At 41.4% G+C, this 20,989-nt stretch overlaps 1 protein-coding gene across 6 annotated transcripts in view; it reads left to right on the forward strand.

Moving 5' to 3' along the window:
• SMOC1 (SPARC related modular calcium binding 1) overlaps positions 1–20,989 on the forward strand; it is a 206,057-nt gene that overhangs the window by 140,904 nt on the left and 44,164 nt on the right. For 4 of the 6 annotated variants that reach the window (XM_078151493.1, XM_020986385.2, XM_020986386.2 and 1 more), the window contains exons 6-7: positions 10,666–10,755; positions 12,848–12,928. In XM_078151493.1, coding sequence (XP_078007619.1) covers positions 10,666–10,755; positions 12,848–12,928 — 171 coding nt within the window. The remainder of the gene's footprint in view (positions 1–10,665; positions 10,756–12,847; positions 12,929–20,989) is intronic. The other 2 variants (XM_078151494.1, XM_078151496.1) reach the window with 1 other exon arrangement.

Here is a 20,989-nt window from a genome sequence, read left to right on the forward strand (position 1 = left end):
CCATATTTGCCTCAGAAGAGAAATGGAAGCCACAATTGGGAACATTTTAGAAGATTTCTTGAAGCTAAGAGGATCTGGCAAAGAGTCCATGGCAGTGGCCATGTGAGAATACAGACCCTGGAGCATGGATTTCTTGGTTCTCTAGACCCGAATTTAAGAAATAGTAGAGCTTGACTCCATGGTAGTTTTGACTTTCTGTGATACCGGGATGGTGGAGGACACTCTGCTGGAGAGAGCCAAATGGATGGTCTTTGAAATGCTGTCAGTTTCCAAGCTATTTCTTCTGCCCCTTTCTCTTTGTTCCCACCTTCCCACAAGTCCTGTTATAGGACATGGAGGGAGTCAGTAAGGTCACTGACCCTCTCCTCCTCACAGGAAGTGGCCCTTCTGGAGGCATTTAATCCTCCAAAAAAGACTGACAAAATGCCAACAGCTGTAATTTCCATTTAGAGCACTTTCAAAAGGACCATAGACCTCTAACATAGGTACTGTATTATTAATTAGCCTCATTTGTCAATCAGTTATTGTCTTATTCTACCTCTGCAACATTTCTGGCACCTTTCCCCTTCCCAGTGGTCAAATGGCTAGCACTCCAGTTCAGTCCCTCATCTTTTCTCACCTAGACAATTTCAATAGTCACTTATTTGGCCTTCAAGCTTCCTCTCTTCCCCTCTCCCCCTCTGCCTCCTCTAATACAGCATAAATCTGACTAGGATACTCCTCTCCTCTTGAAACCTCAATGGTTCCCTGTTGCCTCTGGGATAAAGTGCAAATTCAACAGCTTGACATTTAAATCCCTTCACAATCTGGCCCCTACTTACCTTTCCTATTTGTTGCAAATAACTCCACACACTTTGCATTCCATCCAATCTGGCCTATTAGCTTTTCCTTGAAGTCGGTATTCCATTCCCCGTCTCCTTGTGCAATCCATGCCTGGCATGCAGTTGCTCTTCACCTCTGCCTCTTAGAATGCCTAACTTCCTTCAAGCTTTATGTTATTCATCATCTCCTATAGGAATCCTTTCCAGAGCCTTTTAATTGTGAGTGCTTTTTCTCCCCTCCTTGTCAAATGATCATGTAGGTACTTACCTGTGTTACATTCATTTACTTCTCAGTTCCTTGAGGGCATGGACTGTTTTTCATTTTGTCTTTGTGTTTCAAAACTTAGCATAAGGCATTGTACATAGTAGGTGCTTAATAAATGCTTGTTTGATTAGAATGGATAAAGGAAAACTGAGACTCCAGGAAATTAGGTGACTTGTGCCCAGGGCCACAGAGCGATTACTGGAGATGGGATATGAACCAAGGCCTATCCTGGCTCTTATCTTGCAGCTTCTGTCAAAATATTGGCTCTTCCTGTCTTTTCCCAACTTCAGAGCCTGGTAAGTTAATTTAGAAAGACAGGCATTATGGTTTATGTTGTAGGGGTGGGGAACCTGAAAGTTTGAGGCCTCAGGTTCCCCTGCCCTTGGGAGAACTATAGATAAGGGGTCCTCTTCTCTTCTATCCCAATTATCTCTCCCGTTCCAAGAGGGGAAGAGCATTTTCAAATGCCTACGTCCCAAGCATAGGAAGTAGGACTCAAATGCCTAAGATGGGGAGTCAAGGTAAGGCTCTTGGATCTTGGGGACTATGGAGTCCCTGAGTTGTGATAGAAATTGAAATTTGGCACCTTGTTCTTTTCCTCTTTTTGGTGATGGTTCATCTTCAGATGCAGATGGGAAATAAATACTCTTGAAGCAGTAGAAAATTTTTCTAGTTGTACCAAATGTGGTTCTCTTTGGGGGAAAAAGACGGCAAGTAAGTGGTTCCTCTGAACTCCTATGACATGTCTTTTTTTTTAACCATTGTCTCAACTTTAGAAGTGACTTAAGGGTGTCTGCTGATCAGAGTGAATCCCAATGTGTATGTGTACGGGTGTGGGACTCGGAGTCAGATCTGGATTGAAATCCCAGCTCATCCTCTTATTAACTATGTGACTGAATAACTTAAATTCACTTGAGTTTTTTTTAACTTCCTCTGTGAAATGGGTACAACCATAACTAATGCTCTCTACCAGTGAGTCAACAGGTACTTACTATGTACCAGGCCCTGTCCTAAGCTGAGAGACATAAAGAAAAGCAAAGCTAGTTCCTGCCCCCAAGGAGCTCACATTCTAATGCAGGAGACCATTTGCCAACACCAGAGAGGGGTGATGTGAAGAAAGTGCTTTACAAAGAGTAAAGTGTTACCAAAATGGGAGTTTCTTTTAGTAGGTAGAAAGAATGAAGGAGACAAGAGAGATTACAATTGTCTAATTGGCTTTCATGTCTCAGAACAAGGCCTATCCCTAAAGAAGGAACCTATCTCTGAAGGAAGGACTGGCACACTTCTGGAGGGCAGAAAGTTTTTCATTTTTACTTTTGTATTCTAATGCCTATGATGATGCACATAGCAGTTGCTACATATATATTTGTTAAATTGAATTGAATTTGAGATTAGCAGAAATTGCATAGGCACAGATCCACATGTGAAACCCATCACTGGACTGGACAGTATTTCCTTTTCTTTCCACCCTCATAGCCTGGCATGTCAATATCCAAACCAGCTTGAACATTCAGCTCCATATTCCTAATGGGACAGCAGGGGAACAGATGAGGGAGATTGGTTTCAGAAAAACCAATGAAAACCGGCCATTGTGCCTGACGTTACCTCTAAATCTAGATGTGGATTTAGATCTGCATACTGTTCCAGGGAGAGGTAAAGAGTAGCCGGGATCATGAACCTAATGGTGGAAAGATCTTAGGACCCCTAAAGTACTGCACCCCAGCCTTGAGACACAGCAAAAAGTTTTTGCTCTTTTTTCCTTCTAGGTCCTTTATCTGGGCCTAGTTTTAGAGTTTTGGCTCTTTCTCTGGTATCCCTAATCTGACTCAGAAGCACTATCCCAGCCTCCTTTTTTATGGAGCTAGGAGATGCACATCTGAGAATGTGAATGACTGATCTCAATCTGTTTTCGTGCCTTTTTTTAAGAGAGTGGGAATATCCATACAGGATCAGTATAGAGGATTAGAAAATAACTTCCCTTATTTTCCATTCTTCCCCTCTCCAAAACACTTACACTTTCAAATGAAGGGATCAGAATGATGGCATTTATGGGTCTAAGTGGAGTGAGAATGTTCAAGGTAAAGGTGACCTGAACAAAATCCAGCCCAGCATGGTAGATAGAGAAGTAGGCTAAGATTTAATCTTCCATAACTACCTTTCTGCGGTATATTTCCCAGATTCACAAAGGACTTTTGCACACAGGTGCTATCAATTCCTTGTCAAAGAGAAGCTTGAGAAAAATCATTCCAACACTGCACACCTTGGGACCATAACTTATTGGAAGTCCCAGCCCTCTGTCTGTGAAAAGCAGGAACTTTCTCTCCCTCCTCCCAAGGGAGAATTAGTCTACTATTTACCCCCATACAGGACAGGAGTTCTTAACTTGATTGTATACATAAGCACATATCGATGTATGTATTTATTAGGGGATAGTAATAGTCATAATGGACTCCAGGAGAAAGGTGTCTACAGAAAGAAGTGGTTTAAGAAGAGATGTAAAGGGGAACTTTGGATCACCGAGAAGCCTTTGTGTGTATGTGTGTGAATCTTGGAAGGGGCAGTGGTTTTCTTTTCTTTCCTCCTTTTCCAAGGCTGTGTGATCTTAGAGACCTCAAGAGGTGCCATTAGTATAGAATGCTATTCCAGCCCCTTTGACACATTTGCTTTTGAAGGACCTGGAAGAGAAAGCTCTTTGTATGTAGTCAGAATAAACTCATTGTACACCCAAACAATTAACTCTTCAATTGACTTGCCAGTGCCTTGAAAACCCCAGCCCTGCTTCTCTGGACCTCTTAGACTCTATTCAGCCTCTTAAGCACATCTCTTTTTTTTTGGTTTTTGTTTTGTTTTGTTTTATTCTGAAAAGTCTTTCCCGAGAATAGTCAGAGCAGATCAACATTGTCCCTCTGCCTGACATTTATCTCCACCTGCCACTGAATGTCAATCAGGAATCAAAAAGCCAAACAGAGAAGGCTTTGAATAGTGTCATCGGGGTCGAAGTGACTTCCAGCTGTCTGAGTGTGGGCCAGGCTTTCCTGTAAGGCTAGGAATTGAGCTATTACATAAACCCCCTGTCTGTATTGGCCCACAGAGCCCTTTGGGGGCTACGATTTCCTCTGGGAAACACCTGCAAGGGAATTACAAGGCTTTGAAAGGAGAGAGAACTAGACATTGAATTTTGGAAGACCAGCCACGTAATTGTCTAAAAAAGAAATTACTTCTGAGTTTCTGAAGCTGCTGACCTACTATAGGATTTTGGACAAATCATTCAAATTCTCTGTACTTCAGTTCTGCCCATGTTTGTCCTTTGCCTCTTTCCCCAGGTGGTTAGGAGAATGAATGGATAAAACTGTGCCTCAAGTACATTGAGAATGGGGAAAAAGGAACAAGATCTATCCTAAGTGGTAGTTTTAATATTGCTATTCTTAACCTCCAGATGAAATTCTTCCAGATTGACTTTCCTTTTTTAAAACAAAGTCATTTGAAAAAAGTTTTAATTTTACTAAGTTAAAATAAGCAGTTTATATAGAAGCTATATTTTCCCAATCACATTTGTATAATATTTAAGATCGATCTATCTTTCTATCCATCCATTCCTCTATCTCTCTGTCTCTCAAAGGGCAGCTAGATGGTGCAGTGGATACAGCACCAAGCCTGGAGTCAGGAAAACTTTGTGAATTCAAATCTAGCCTCAGACCGATATCGGTGTGACCCTGGTCAAGTCACTTAACCCTATTTGCCTCAGTTTCCTCATTTGTAAAATGAGCTGCAGAAGGACATGGCAAATGACTCCAGTATCTTTGCCAAGAAGAGACCCTAAATGGGGTCACAAAGAGTCAGACACAACTGAAATGACTGAACAACAAGGTGGTGACCCTGGGTTGCAGTATGAGTCAGTAAGAACTAACATTGATAGGGACAGCCTGGCTTAGTGCAATGAGCACTGGATTTAGAAGATCAGGATTCAAATCTCAGGTTGGCTGCTTACTAGATGTAAGCCTCTGGACAAATCACTTCAGCCCTCCTCTGTATCCTCATCTGCAAAACAAGGGGTCTAGAAACTAGACAACTGCAAAAGTCTTTCTTAATTCTAAATTCTGCAATTTTATGATCTTGACTATGTAAAAATCCGGAGAGAGAGAGAAGAGGAGAGGAGAGGAGAGGAGAGGAGAGGAGAGGAGAGGAGGGAGGGAGGGAGGGAGAGAGAGAGACAGACAGACAGAGACAGAGAGAGAGAGAAGAGACAGAGAGAGAGAGAGAGAGAGAGAGAGAGAGAGAGAGAGAGAGAGAGAGAGAGGAGAGAGAGAGAGAGGAGAAGCTCATGGTTAAGTGTAGGGATATTTGACCAGAGGTTCCCCTTTGTCCTTTGCCCAGAGTATGGTCCTCTCCTTTATAATAATCAATCTCTTAGAATGAAAAAAATTTTCAGTAGCTTATCTTTTGAGGGAAAAAAACATGATAAAAGTATAAACATCAAATATACAAGATTTCAGAGTAAATGTCAATTCACTAGGCAGTAGTGAGGGAGAGAGAAGTGGAGAAAGAGGAGATAAATTCACTCACCCAGTTTGGCAGCAACTTCTGTCCAGAAAGGTCATTCTTTAAGTGGGTCAGTGAGCCAGACAAAGCTTCAACTGCTCATAATTATGTTCAGTACAGGGTAGCAGCCCCTTTTCCTACAATCAGCAGGCTGATGGTCCTTTCACTGACATTCTTCTGCATATTCCTCAAGCCATCCTGTGGGACTCAAATGTTTGTAGCTTCCCTATCCTTTGTGGCTTCTGCCTCCTATGATCTCTTAGTCTCTCTTTCCACTTGAGAAAAACTACACTTCTTATCAGCACCTTTGACAATAAGGGGCATACACTGTGTCCCAGAAGTCTTACTACAGTTGTAAACTTTTAAGAATTGTTAAAAGTGGGGCAGGTAGGTGGAACTGGCCCTGAAGTTAGGAGTCCCTGAGTTCAAATGTGGCCCCAGACACATAATATTTACTAGTTGTATGACCCTGGGCAAGTCACTTAACCCCATTGCCTAGCCCCCCAAAAAAAATTGTTAAAAGCTTACAACTGCACTAAGACTTGGGATATCCTCTTTCTTTTTTTTTCTAAGTGGGTTTATTTTATTTCATTCAATTTGAGTACATATGTTTTAATGTTTGTGTGTATGAGATGACACTGAGTCAAATCCCCTTAGGGATTTCTCGCTACTTGCCAAGAGCTGATAAACCAGCCATTATTATTAGAAATGTGTTTTCATATTTTGTCCTAGTTAGGTTCCAAAAGCCTAAAGCTGCCCTGAGCAATCTAGATTTAAGTCATGAAAGAGAAAAGGGTTTTCTTATGGGTTCCCTGGGCATCTTGAAAATGCCCTGAGTCATCCTACCCCCAGTATGAAGTTGATGAAAATTCCTGGAGAAATGGATAGCCAGAACATTCATCCTCATCCCCCAAGTCCTTCAGAGCTTGCAGACTGGTCCCGGTTTTCAATCTATATGACCTTAACATGGTAACAGGGCATGAAGATTCTTGGGTGACCAGAGCCTGGTAACAGAGGCTGTGCTGTGAATCAATGCTTAAAGCCACCAGGTAGTGGTGATTAGGCACAAGAAGTCACATTTCTGAATAAGCCCAGGTGGGACACTCTGTTTCAAAACGGTCAGTCACCTGAAGTGTTTTGTATGTCACTGTTCACAGTTCCTTTGGGGATGTTTATTTTCTGCTTGATAAAGGACCAAAGGATTTAAAACTGAAAGGAACTTTGTAGAGATCTGAGTTAGTTCTCCCCAACACATTCCTTTTTTTTTTTTTTAATGTTTGGGACACAGGGATCCAGAGAGATTTGTCTAAGGTCACATAATTAGTAAAGAAGACGGGATTCATGGGGGCAGTTAGGTGGCACAGTGGATAGAGCACTGGCCCTGGAGGCAGGAGGACCTCAGTTCAAACCCAGCTTCAGAGACATAGCACTAGCTGTGTGACTCTGGGAAAGTCACTTAACCCCAACCTCCTTCCAAAAAAAAAAAAAAGATAGGATTCTAATCCAGGTCTTCTGACGTCATATGCAGTGGTCTTTCTGTAATATGATAAGATCATAGCTTTAAAGTAGGAATCGTGTTGTACAATTCTTTCATTGTACAGCTGAGTAAACTGAGGCCAGACAAATTAAGTGACTTGCCTAGGGGCAAATAAGTAGAATAAGGGCAGAGCTAGGATTGGAACCAAGGTTCTTAAAAAGTGCAGATCCAGTGCTCATTCTACTTATATACCCTATTGCTTTTGAAACTCTCCTTTCCCTACCACGCCCTTCGTTACATGGGGATAGATGTGGGCTAGGACAATAAACCCTGACTGGCAGACAGGGTGACTGTACAGAGGTATTTATATCTTCATATCCAGCAAAAGCAATCAGATGTATGCTGGCGCAGCCAGTGGTTTATTGAATTGAATGGAAAGAGGTGTTAATAGAGTCAGGGGAAGTGATGCTATAAAAATGACATTGTATGGCTCTGGGCTGTGTTTATTTTCCCTCAATGACTTCCAGATCAACCTTGGGCAGCTTGGGAGTCAAAAGATCTTTGTTTCAGGAGTCTGCTTAAAACATGCAAATGCAGCTGGATTTCTTATTTTTTTTACTGCTCTGGCATTTGACCCTCCTCTCCTCCAACTTCCAATATCACCCCGACTTCTCCACACACATATACTGCCTGGGAGTCTGAATCTGACTGGTTACCATAGACAACTCTGTATCCCTTTGACTCCTGTGAGTCAAGTAGGAGTGAGAGCTTATTTGTGTCAGCAAATAAAGGATTTGGGTTTTTATTTCATATCAATAGGACTGGCCTTCACCTCTATAGGGATCAGCCCAGCAATAGAATTAAACAGCTGATTTTTTTTTCTAGAAGGGTAGATAGCCTTAAGTAATCTGGGGTATTAAGAATGTAATCAGTAATCAGATTCCCTCCTTTTACTTTGATCAAATGTTAGGCTTAGGGTAGAGTCCTGTTTGCCCCAGGGCACCAATATCTGGCGAATGTGTCCTACCTGTCCTAATCCCCTGTCCTGCTGTCCCCATTCTTTATGCTCTTCCACTAAGCCCTATAGTGAGGGGCTGACCAATTTTGTTTTTCCTCACCTGACTGGTAGGCCACCACTCTAAGGATCCTCTCACTGTACTACCATTCTTTCAAGGCTCCATCTTTCCCCACTGTTGCATCCTTTTCAATTTGCCACATCTTCTTTGACTGATTTCAGGGGTTAAGAGGTCAGGGGTTATTTAGCATTGTCATGGGAGTGCTGACTAGACTCTCTGGGGGATGAGTCACACACTGACTCCTCTGTGGCACCTGATGTCCAAGACCAATTGTTCTCTATACTGTTTGTAACCCTTGAATTTACTCTGTTTGCAAGAATTCCTAGTTTCAGCTCTAGTTAGGTCAAAGGATCTGAAAGTTCCAATTGTTGACTTTTATTATTAATGAATTCACTGCTATTCTAAGCAACATTTGAAAAGCAGTGTTCTCTATCCCAACTTGTTTAACATTACTATATGGTATTATAGTATTACATATATATGTGTATATATATATATATATATATATATATATATATATATATACATATATCTGTGTGTGTGTGTATATATATATATAGATATGTGTGTGTATATATATATCTATATCTATATATAGATATGTGTGTATATATTATGTATGTGTGTATATATATATGTATATGTGTGTGTGTGTGTGTGTGTGTGTGTGTGTGTGTATATATATACATATATATATATATATATATATATATATATATATATATATATATATATATATATATATATGTATAATAGGATATTTCCAGTGCTCCTCTGGTACCCTCATGATAAGGAGAAAGCAAGGAAGGTTTCCAGCATGTTGGGTGAACCCCCAGTGGTGAACTTTTCGGAGCTGTCCAGGATGGACAGGGTAAGGAGGGAAGGGAAAAGCATTTCGGAAGCACCTACCTTGTGCTAGGCACTGCACTTAGTTCTCTACAGATATCTCATTTGCTAGGCATGGATGAACTGCAGTCTGTGTCACTGTCAGGACTTCTCAAATCAATGAGATCACAGAGCTGTTTGGTATCTAATATGGTATTACATCAAAGTAATTTTCTTTTTTTATGAGCTAGGCTTTTGAAGAGAAGGAGATAACACAGATGTCTAGGATCAACGTATTATTCCCTACCTCTGTCTTCCAGCCCCAATCACCTGCAATTGTTGACACTTCAAACAAGTGGTTTCCTGTCCTATAGAGCAGAGATGTCCAACATACCAACCAGTATGCAGCTCACCACACTCCCCAAGTGCTGCGGAACCAGATGAAAATGTAATTGGGAAATAGTTAACAAAATAAATTTAAAAATACAATAAAACAGATAACATTACATTTTAAAACTAAGTCGATATAAAGTCACGGGGGTCCTTATGTACGGATTATTGACTCCTAATTTGATTTTGACACCACTTCTGTAAAGAGAACAAACATTTACCCCAAGACTAGGGTTAGAATGACAAAAATCTTTGTTCCCATTTCCATGTTAAGGACATAAACAAAATGAAATCTTTTTTTTTCTTTAACATTGTAGTCCATGCTGAGATGGATGCTTTAGAGGTCAAAGTAAAATATGTTTAGGTAGTACAATGGATAGAGCACCAGGCCTGGAGTTAGGAAGTCCTGAGTTCAAATCTGACCTCAGACACTTACTGGCTGGATAACCCTGGGCAAGTCACTTAACCCTGTTTACCTCAGGTTCCTCATCTATAAAATGAGCTCAAGAAGGAAATGGCAAACCCCTCCAGTATCTTTGCCAAGAAAACCCCAAATGGGGTCACAAAGAGTTGGACACAACTGAAAACAGCTAAACAAACAACAAAAAACGTCCAGTTCTCCACTATCTCCAAGTCATAAGAATACTATAGAGGGCTTAGATGATGGCAAGATGGACCTTTCTGTTTTCTCAAAATGCTGAGCACCAGAAATGGAGGCTGTAGCCAAGGACCATGAGGGCAGAACTATCAGGAACTGTTTTAATCCTTTATTTGTCCACAGCTACGAAACCACTGGGGCAGGTTTTGTGTTGGTAAGTGTCACAAGAAGATTGGCGAAGCCACAAGGGAGTGAGGCCTTTATCCTGATGATACTATTCCTTTGTTCTCTATGAGAGCAAAAAATAGATATCACGGGGCACACTTAGCTCTAATTAAATTTTGTCTACCATGCCTACTATTCTTTCTAGTGTCTGAAATGGGGAGACATGACAGCAAGTGAGGGAATTCTTTCCCATGCCATAATTTACTTGGGAGTAGAAGTCTCTCAAGAAATGAAGGCCCACTTCCCTTTTCTCACTCACCCCCACTCCCCTTGAAACAGCAAGTACAGGAATTTGTTTTGATGGATGTCTTTCTCACTTTGCCCCTTTTGTCTTCTCACCTATGCTTTCCTTCTCCTTGCCCTCGTTCTGGACTTGGCCAGGCCATGTGCAAACCCCAACCATTCAACAGTTCTGGAGAGTAGATAGTAATTTACCTCAATAATGGTAGTGTCTTTTCGTTTCTTTTTAACCCTCAATTCAGATGATGGGTCTAAGCCGACGCCCACGATGGAGACACAGTTGGTGTTTGATGGAGATGGTAAGAGCTGTTCCTTCTTTTCATTCTACTTAGAACCTTAGATTTGGAGAATGATCTTTCCTTTTTGCATAGAGTTAAATATTAGTTTTTAAACTTAAAAAGAGTTAATTCTAAGAAGCAGGTAACCCCTTCACCTGAGTTTTAGTTTTGATTGCTGTGAGACCCTATTCGGCATCTTCCTCTTCTGGATCTTGGTTATTATTGAAATAAAAATGAGCATTATAATCTACTGATGAAGAGATGGCTCCTACTTGACTGAAGTAATTTATCAAACCAACCCCCTAATCTGCCTCCAGTCTCTACTATTCCAATTTATCTTCCGTACTGCTATCGGTAGGTAAGCATTTTTCCTCAATGTTCCTATAAGTTCCATGTCAATCCTCACTGATTTTTGACTTAGTCTAAACTCTTTACCCTGTTATTCAAGGCTGTCTACAATCTGGCTCCAACCTAATACCTAAGTCTTATCTCACATACCTCTCTTTAATGTACTTATTCTCCAGGCACAATAGATTCTTAGAATCCACCAACCACATCCCTAGGGACCTTGGCATCTGTCTAGGTTGCTGCCTCTGGGCGCAATTTCCTGCAAGGTCCAGCTCAAATGCTACCTTCTTTATGAAGCCTTAGCTGATATTTCTCTCCACCCACCCTATAATCTTCTCAGGGCTGGAAGCCACCTCCTCTTCCAGTCAAGATGCATGGAAGGTTGCTCATACCCTTCTCATTCACTCATTCTACTGCATATTCTATTTATATTATATTTTTGTGCATGTCTCACCTCCCTTATTAGATCATGAGCTACTTGTGAACTAGGATTATGTCTCATTGACCTTTTTGTCTCTCCTAGCACCTAGCAAAGTATCTTAAATATAACAAGTAGTTAATAAAGGTTTGATTTATTTAAGCACCTCTCAGGTAATACACTAGATTAATTACCATAGGGAGCAAGGGGAAGTAGAGCACATAGTTCTTTGCCTCAAAGAATTAATAATAGCCTAATAAATAAGACAAGAAGTGCACGTGAAAAGTTAAATAATAGTATGAGATTTTTTTTAATAAATAGCAATAGATGGGAGAGACCTCTGATTCTTAAAGCAGATGTTCAAACCTATATATGCCATCTTTAAATGGGAATGAGCTAGTATTGATTAACCTATTAGATTTGGTGTTTGGGAATAACTGGCTAGCAAAGTTCTCTGAGTTTCAGCTGAGGCTTTCCTGGGCTCAGCACCTTGAGAACTCCAAAGAGTCCTAGATCTTTGGCAGTCTTAAATTCCCTGTGAGTACCAATCGAGTTTGGGGTGGGGTGGGGGACAACTTGAGAATTCAGATGACCCTGTAGTAGGTTCAAGATGCCCCTGGAAAGGAATGAATTCCAAACCTCTGGACTGTCAATTGAGAGACCCAAATAACTAGGGGCCCTGGAACCAACCTTGTTTCCTTGGAGCCTGTAAGACAAAGGAATCGTTCAAGGCCAGTCTGGATCAGGCCTGCCTTGAGAGTTTGGTTGATTGGAAGGACAACAAGAGAGAACTTATATGACTCTTTCACTTTCTATTCCTTGTTGGGTAAAGTCTCAGCAGTTCCCAGTTAAAGTGGTCTCTGCGGCTTGTTTGGATCTCATTTTGTTGACTTATCCCCTTTAAATCTTCTCCCAAGGAAGCAGCTGAGAGGAAGTGGGCTTGGCCCAGCCTTCTTCAACTCCTGGGATAATATTTTGATTTCTGGTCAGAATGGCTTAGGGCCCCTGGCCTCTGACCACTTTGTGGATGGGTCCCCACTGTCCAGTGCAGATGTCTCCCCATGGAATCACTGAAGGGTGGGGAGGGAGTTAGACTTGTTATCCTGAATCAGAGCCTTTGAGCTGATTTAGAGAAGAAAAGAAAGGGAGAAAGCAAGAGATGACGGCAGGTTTGGAAGAGAAGGAGGTATCACCTCATAGGTTTTAGGAAATACCACAGGCTCTTAGAACAGGTACCCAGGTCAGAATCAAGGAGTGAAAGGTCAGAGTCTGACTTCATGAATGTGGTAATTTTCTCCTCTTCATTTAACCTCTAACCCTTTATTTTTGTCTTTTTTTTTCCTTTAGAAATCACAGCCCCCACTCTGTGGATTAAGCACCTGGTAATCAAAGACTCCAAACTAAACAACTCTAATGTAAGAAATTCAGGTAAATGATCCTTTGGGGAGAGTATTCTTTATCCCATATCCTTTGCTATCTTTTGCTACTAACTAGCTGTGTGACCTTACCACCCTGGACCTCAGTTTCCTCATTTTTAAAATGAGAAGTTTGACTAACTTGTCAATGAGCTTCTACTATGTGACAGGCATGTGTGAGATGACCTGTAAGCCTATTCCAAATTGAACATTCTATGATATGTGTGGTTTAACTTCATGTTTTAATTTTATTTACCTTCTAGCTGCCATACCAAATAGCCCAGAATCTGAAAGAAGCAAAGCTATTCATAAAGATATCAGCCATTGGACTCTTAAAACCCTAATCCTGGACCCATTTTAAGCTACAACCAGCTTAAAACTGTTCACTGAAGTCTTTGGATGCTGACAGTGTATATTATTTCTGGTCAGTTTGGACTCTGTTTGGCACTGGTTGAATCTTCCATGATTAGGAACTTGGTGGGACAAATGTGAATCTTTGAAGGTTAATTGGTTTGGGGAAAATCTCTTTGTCTACTTTCCTTAACCTGAAGACTAACCTTGGGCCATCGTCCATAAATGGGGAATAGGATAAGAACAGTTCTCAGAATTTTTTGGTCTTGGGACTTCTCTACACTGTTAAAAATTATTGAGGACCCGAAGAGTTTTTGTTTATATGACTTATGTCTTTGGATATTAGAAATTTCTAGTATTTGCATATTAGAAATTAAAACATCAGATTATTTATTATGATGATCAAAATAGTATCTACTTTGGGAACTCACTAAAAAGTCTCAGGGATCCCCAGGACTCTCTGGGCCACACTTTAAGAACCACTGGGATAGAGGTAAAAGCTAGAACTATGATTTCTCTGATATAAGGAATTGAGGAAACTCTACTAATTCAAGTCACCACCTTCTCTGTAACTTACAAACTTAGAACAGGGATTCTTAATCATATTTGTGTCATGGACCCCTCTGGGAGTCTGGTAAAACCTATGGGCCCCTTCTCAAAATAATGTTTTAAAATGCATAAAACAAAGCATATAGGATGACAAAGGAAACTGATCATATTGAAATTCAGTTATCAATTTTTTTTTAAAGCTCATAGACCTTAGGTTAAGAATCCTTGTCCTACAGAGTTGACTAGAACACTGAGAGTCACACAGCATTCCAGTATGTGTCAGAGGTAGAAACTTGAACCCCAGGTCTTCTTGGTTCTGAAGTCAGCTCTTTAATCACTATCCATATAGCCTCTAAATGGGAATAGCTACTAGCAAAATCATTAATTAGGAAATTAATTAGCAAATTAATTCATTGTAGTTCTATTATGAAGTGTAATCATTTGTTAGTTTATCCTTCTCGAAAGTGTCAGTCAATAAGCATTTATTAAGTGCCTACTGTGTTCCGAGCTACAAGGAAAGGCAAATGGTAGCCCCCTGCTCTTGAGAAGTTCACAGCCAAATGAGGGAGACAACATGTAGACAACTTTGTACAAACAAGCTGTATGTGGGATAAATTGGAAATAAGAGAGAGAAGACACTAGAATTAGGAGGGAATTGGGAAACCTTTCTGTAAAAGGTGAAAAGGAAGCCAGGGGAGCCAGAAGGTGGAGATAAGAAGGGAAAGCATTCCCGGTTTGGGGACCAGCCAGTGGAAGAATGTTTGGAGTCAGGAAATAGATTGTCACATTCGAGAGACAGCAAGGAGGTTGATGTCACTGAATCATACAGCGTGTGGGGGTGAGTGAGATCTAAGAAGACTAGAAAGATGAAATGGAGGAAAGGTTTAATAGGTTTTGTAAACCCAACAGAGGATCTTATATTTGGGGGTCACTGAAAGTTTACTGAGTTGGGGGGCTGACATGGTTAGACCTATGCTTTAGGAAGATCGCTTTGACATGTGTGATTTTGTGAAAATTAACTAAAGGTGGAGAATGTCAGAGGAAGTGTAAAATGCGTGCAATTCATATATACTTCTGAAATCCAAGTATGTCAATGCTTACAAACGGGGAAACAAATAATTATGGTTTATGTGTGACCATGATGAAATTGTAAGAAATTTACTTGTGTGTGTAGTTTATATTGGTTTTTTCTGGTTTGTTTTTTTGTTTGTTTGTTTTTCTTTTAGGCAATTGGGGTTAAGTGACTTGCCCCGGGTCACACAGCTAGTAAGTGTCAAGTGTTTGGTCTGAGGCCAGATTTGAACTCAGATCCTCCCGATTTCAGGGCCAGTGCTCTATTCACTGTGCCACCTAGCTGCCCCAGTGTAGTTTATATTGTTGATAGGGGGGGAAGAATTAGGGAGGAGGAGGAGGAGGAGGAGGAGGAGGATAGTGAGTCAGGCAGAATTGGATTTCTTTATTCAGGGAAAGATTCAAGTTTTTATGACCTCAAAGCCAATTTCTTAGTTTGGTTTTCTGTGTCACCTCTTATGGTGGTGAAATGTTGAGGGAATATTCATCTTGTGAGTGCCCAGAGGTAACCTCTGGAGAAAATCACTTTACCCTTAATGCTGGAAAGGCCTTTATCCCATGGCCCAGGTAATTGGGCCCATTCCATTCCAAGCCAAGCCAAGCAGCATTTAATGAGGTTCTGCCTCAGAATGTATGGACACTTTCCTAGGAATACAAAGAAAAACTCAAAAACATCCCTGTCCTCCAGGGTTTGTATTCTGCTAGGGGGTAGGAGTGGGGATGTATAACTTGTCAACAGATAAGTTTACATGGGATAATTTGAGGAAGAGGAAGAGCACTAACACTTAAGGGGATCAGCACAGACTTTCTATAGGAAGTTACACATAAGCTGAGCTAGGAATTCTAAGGAGGGAGTATACTGCAGTTAGCCAGGAGAGCACTGGAACTGGAGTCAGGAAAACCTGAGTTCAAATCTGGCCTCACACACTTACTAGCTGTGTGACCCTGGGCAAGTCACTTTACCCTGTTTGCCTCAGTTTCCTCATCTGTAAAATGAGCTGGAGAAGGAAATGGCAGACCCCTCCAGGATCTTTGCCAAGAAAACCCCAGATGGGGGTCACAAAGAGTTGGGGACCACTGAACAACAACATATTCCAGGAAAGGAGGAAAGCCTGAGGGCAAACACACAAGTGGGGAATGTTGCCGGAATGCAGAATGTGAGAAAAGGCAGTAATATGCAATAATCTCAGAAGATTCCATTGTAACCAGATTGTGAAAACCTGAGATGCCAAGCTGAGGAGTTTGTACTTTGTCACAGAGGCCCTCATAGGTTCTTGAGCAAAGGAGCAGGGTGGGCGGCCTTGCTCTTTTCCAGGTAGCGTGGCAGTTAGATCTCCCTTACCGCCCTTCTTTAAGGAAGGTACAAAGATTCTTTCTAGAAAGAGCTAAGCCCTTGCTGCTGGCTCCCATGTCCCTTTGCATTGCTTCAGTTGACCTGAGGTTGTGTCTGAAAGAAGTATAAATGAGGTCACTATGCTGACTGCTTTGGGATGTGGCAAAGAGCTTTAGGGGAGGGCTGAAATGGTGTTTCCCCCAATGGAATTGAAACCAGCGCTGATTTTCAAGGGTGGGTGGGTGTTCTGGGGATTTGCCAGTGAAAATTGTTTTCTTTTCCCTGAATTCTAGCACAGGCTAGCCCCTTTGTCTAGAAAGCACTAATTTCACATTCCTTCTCCTTAAGGAATTCATTCTCATTCTCATTCTCATTCTCATTCTCATTCTCTCTCTCTCTCTCTCTCTCTCTCTCTCTCTCTCTCTCTCTCTCTCTTCTCTCTCTCTCTCTCTCTCTCCCTCCCTCCCTCTCTCTCTCCCTCTCTCTCTCTCTCTCTCTCTCTCCCTCTCTCCCTCTCTCCCTCTCTCCCTCTCTCCCTCTCTCCCTCTCTCCCTCCCTCCCTCCTCTCTCCCTTTCTCCCCCTCTTCCTCCCTCTCCCCCTCTCCTCCCTCTCTCCTTCTTTCTCCTTCTCTCTCCTCTCTCTTCTCTCTCTCTCCTCTTTCTCTCTCCCTCCTCTCTCCCCTTCTCCCCTCCCTCCCCCCTTTCCCTTACTTTCTCCCTCTCCCTCCCTCTCCCTCTGTCTTCCCCTTCTTCTCTCCCCCTCTCTCCCTCTCTCCTTCTCTCTCTCTTTCCTTGAAGGCTAGCTAGCTCAGGTGCCACTGCTTCAAATCAACAACTCAGTTTCATAAATATGTATTGAACACATATTATTTGCAAAGCCCAGTCCTCATTGTTGAGGACAGAAAAACAGAACAAAACAGACCTGCTCACAAGGACCTTACACTCTACCGAAGGAATAAAAACAGGTACTCAGATAAACATAATACAAGTTAGGGAGTGAATTGGACAAAGGGGCAATTAGACAAAGTATTTAAGTAGTGCAATAGATAGAACACTGAGCCTGGAGTCAGGAAGACCTGAGTTCAAATCTGGCCTCAGATTCTTGGTAGCTGTGTGACCCCAGGCAAGTCACTTAACCTCTGTTTGCCTCAGTTTCCTCATTGTAAAATGGGGATAACACCTGTTGTAAGGACCAAATGAGATAATAATTGTAAAGCATTTAGCACAGTGTCTAGCACGTGGTAAGTGCTATATAAACATTAGCTGTTATTTAATTAGGAAAACTTGAGAAAAGTACGAGTAAGAGAGGTGTATCCCTGTAGAACAAGTTTTGTATATGTTTGGAGTACCACAGATTTTGAATCCTGAAGAGACCTCAGAAGCCATGGAATGTGACTCCATCATTTTACAGATGACGTAACTGAGGCACAGAGCAGTGAAGTGATTTGCCCAGCGTCATACAAACTGTATGTGTATGAACTCAGATCCTCCTGACCCCTAAGTCCAGTGTGGTGTCCACCAAACCAATCGCCTTTCTCCAGGTTAGGTAAAATGCCCATAAGTGACCGAGGCAGGATTCAAATTCAGGTTTTCCTTCCTCTGAGTCTAGCACTCTTTCCAACTGCCCCACAGCTGCTTGTGGCACTTCAACTGATCTGAAAAGGAAGAAAAAAAAGTGCAGGGGAGAGAGTGCATTCCTGGTACAAGGCGGGGGTTTTGAAATTGCATAGAGGTAAGTGTAGGCAAGAGCCAGCTGTCCAGTTTGGCTGGAATGTAAAGAGTGTGAAAGAGAGATAGAGAAAGCAAATCTGGGTAGGTAACATGGCGACAGATCATGGAAGGCCGTGAATGCCAAGTTCAGGAGTTTGTATTTTATTCTACACTAAAGGCTGAGGGGTGGGGACCATTAAAGGCTTTTGAGTAGAGGAAATCACATGGCCAGCTTTAGGAAAATTATTTGGATAGTTGCATGAGGGAGAAGTTGTAGAGGGTAGAGGTGAGCAGGTGAAGTTAATTAGGAAGCTTTTATAGTAGTTCAGGTAACTAGGGTTGAGGCCCTGTTAAATAGAGAGAAGGAAACAAAAGATGTCATGGAGGCAGTACTGATACAACTTGGTGACCCAATTGGATGTGGGGGGAGGGGTAAGAGAGGATGAAGAATCAAAGATGACTGAAATTATGAAAATGAGTAATGGGGAAAATGTTGACATCTTCAATAGAAATAGGAAATTCTGGAGAAGCAGTTGGTATGGGGAGCAGGGGGAAGGTGATGAATTTTGTCGTGGACCATGTGGGTTTGAGTTACTAATGGACTACCTAAGTAGAATGAATGAATGGATGTCAGTGAGTAATATGGGGCTAGAGTTAAGGAGAAAGAATCAGATACATAGGTTTGGGCACTGTAATAAAACCCTTTGGAATAGATGAAATTTCCAGCATAGACGATTGGATGGATACCCACACTTAATTGAGTGATGGCTCAAAAAAGAAGACTGTGGGGGAAAAATGACCAACCTGGTAAGTGAGGAGCCAGGACAGAGTAAGACTAAGAAATCAAGCTAGGGGGTAAGTATCAAAAAGCACTGTCCAAAACCACAGAAAGGTCAAGTAGTACAAAGACAGTAAAAAAAAAAAAGGTTGTAAACTTTTTGAAGGGCAAAGCCGGTCAGTTTTTAATTTTGTATTCCTAGCATCTTGCACACAGTAGACATTTAGATACTTACTGAAGTCTTAGTAAAAGACTAAGCATTCTCTTCCAAATATGAAATGCTTCTTAGTTTAACCCAGGGAAACCAGTGCCCTGCAAAAAGGAGACCACACACACAAAAAAACCACCCTATGATTCTTTTGTTTCTCAGTTGTATGCCTATGATAGCCTCTCAGAAGTAGTCTGCAAAGTTTGGTGGGAACCTAGAGGTTTAACTTCCATCCTGACGGCGAGGGTGACATCAGTGATACCCTCTTGGGGTAAAAGAGAGAAGCCACTTAGTGAAGTAGCTAGAAGTTGATACTGGCTGTCTTGTACAGCCAGGTACCTGGTAAAAGTGTGTTTTGTTTCATTTTTAGTGAAGATTTGATTGTAGAAATCCTTTTAGCTCTCAGGTATCTCTGATCCTTCCATCCTGGGAAGCTCACAGTGGGAATAAGAGAAGTTACCTGTTGGTGATAAACTCTGAGTATGATCTCCTTGGGAGTGATTTCTCTCTTCCCTCTACAAGAGACCAAACGAACATCCCAGCTTCACTTTCACCCAAACATCCTTTATTTTTTTCCATGCTCAGACCCTATGTTCCTGTTTTTTTTCTTGTTGGACTGGGAATTGTTGGTATTGGAAATGCTTTGTAAAGTGGCTAAAGGTTTTGGAAGGCATGACACATGTTCAGACAGACTTAGCCTGCCATCCCCCATGTACTACCCTTCCCCGACACTCACGCGCTTTTCTTCCCTCCCAGGTACCTTGGTCTTTCAAATCCTCAAGGCTTTGTCATATACTCACCATGCTCTGTATCATCTTTTGGGTGTTTGACAGATTTCTTCCCTTTAAAAAAAATACTCTTTTTTCTCCCTCATTTACTATGGAAAGCAGCTTGGTGAAATGGAAAGAGTCCTAAATCTGGAGTCAAAAGACTTAAGTGTGAATCCTGCCTCTGGGCCTCAGCTTCTTCATGTGTAAAATAAGAGGATTGTACTAAGTACAATATGAAGTGGCAAGCCACAGTTTAAGAAGTGCTGAAGGGGTCGTGAGTGGAAAAAGTTTTAAGAAGCCCTGAACTCGATTACCTTTGTGGTATCTTAGGGCTCTAGATCAGTGTTCCCATGAGCCTCCTTAACCCTGTCCCTCAAGAGGTGTCTTTGTTTTTAAGAAAAGTGATGCATCCAATTAGATAATGCTTTATAACTTGGGATTTGGCTTCTCCCACAGCCAAGTTTTGACCTAGGTCTCTTATCTCTTACTTTTAATCTTTTGAGTTTTTTTGAAGAATTTTATCATTTTTCACAAAATTTGGGGACCTTGTTTTATAGAAGGAGAAAGTAATTAGGTGAGTGGTTTAGAGTCACATCAATGACACAATGATTTAATAACAAAGTCTAGATTAGAACTCACATTCTTTTGCTTCTACTTCCCTAGAGCTCATTCTGCTCCCTGACACACATTTATTCACCCTTCCCAGACCCCGTTGTGCCAGGATAAGTCCCTAGGGGCTGTTTTTCAATGTCCTTTTTTCCTCCTGTATATCCTAAATGGTAGCGTTTATCTCCACTTATCTTTGGGAAGTGGCCTGACAATGGAAGACATGTTCACATGAATCCTCCTGTGTCTACTAAATAGAATATGAGTGTTTGAAGCACTAAACAGTTGCCATGGAGAAAGGTAGCAGGGTATAGTAGATATAATTCCTGTCTTGGAGTCAAGAAGATCTGTGTTTGAATCCTGACTCTGACATTTACTAACCATGTTACAAGGGCAGGTCACTTAATAATCTCTCTGAACCTCAGTTTTCTCTTCAGTAAAATAATGTTGGCAATATCTATCTCATTTCATTGTTGTTGGGGTCAAATGAAATAATATATGTAAAATGTTTTTTTTAACTTTAAATCATTATGTCATGTCATGTTGTATTATGTCATAATGATGTCAGTTATTACTCTGTTCTTACTCCCAGACTTTTCCTTTGAACTCTTTGGTTTTGGTAAGGTTGCTTGGCTTTCATCTCTTTAGCTTGAGTCGTTTTTTCATTTTCTCTACCTTTGGTTTGATGTACACCTGGC

This window comes from Phascolarctos cinereus, unplaced genomic scaffold (assembly GCF_003287225.1).
Source record: "Phascolarctos cinereus isolate Bilbo 61053 unplaced genomic scaffold, phaCin_HiC Scaffold_3;HRSCAF=262, whole genome shotgun sequence".
NCBI lineage: Eukaryota > Metazoa > Chordata > Mammalia > Diprotodontia > Phascolarctidae > Phascolarctos > Phascolarctos cinereus.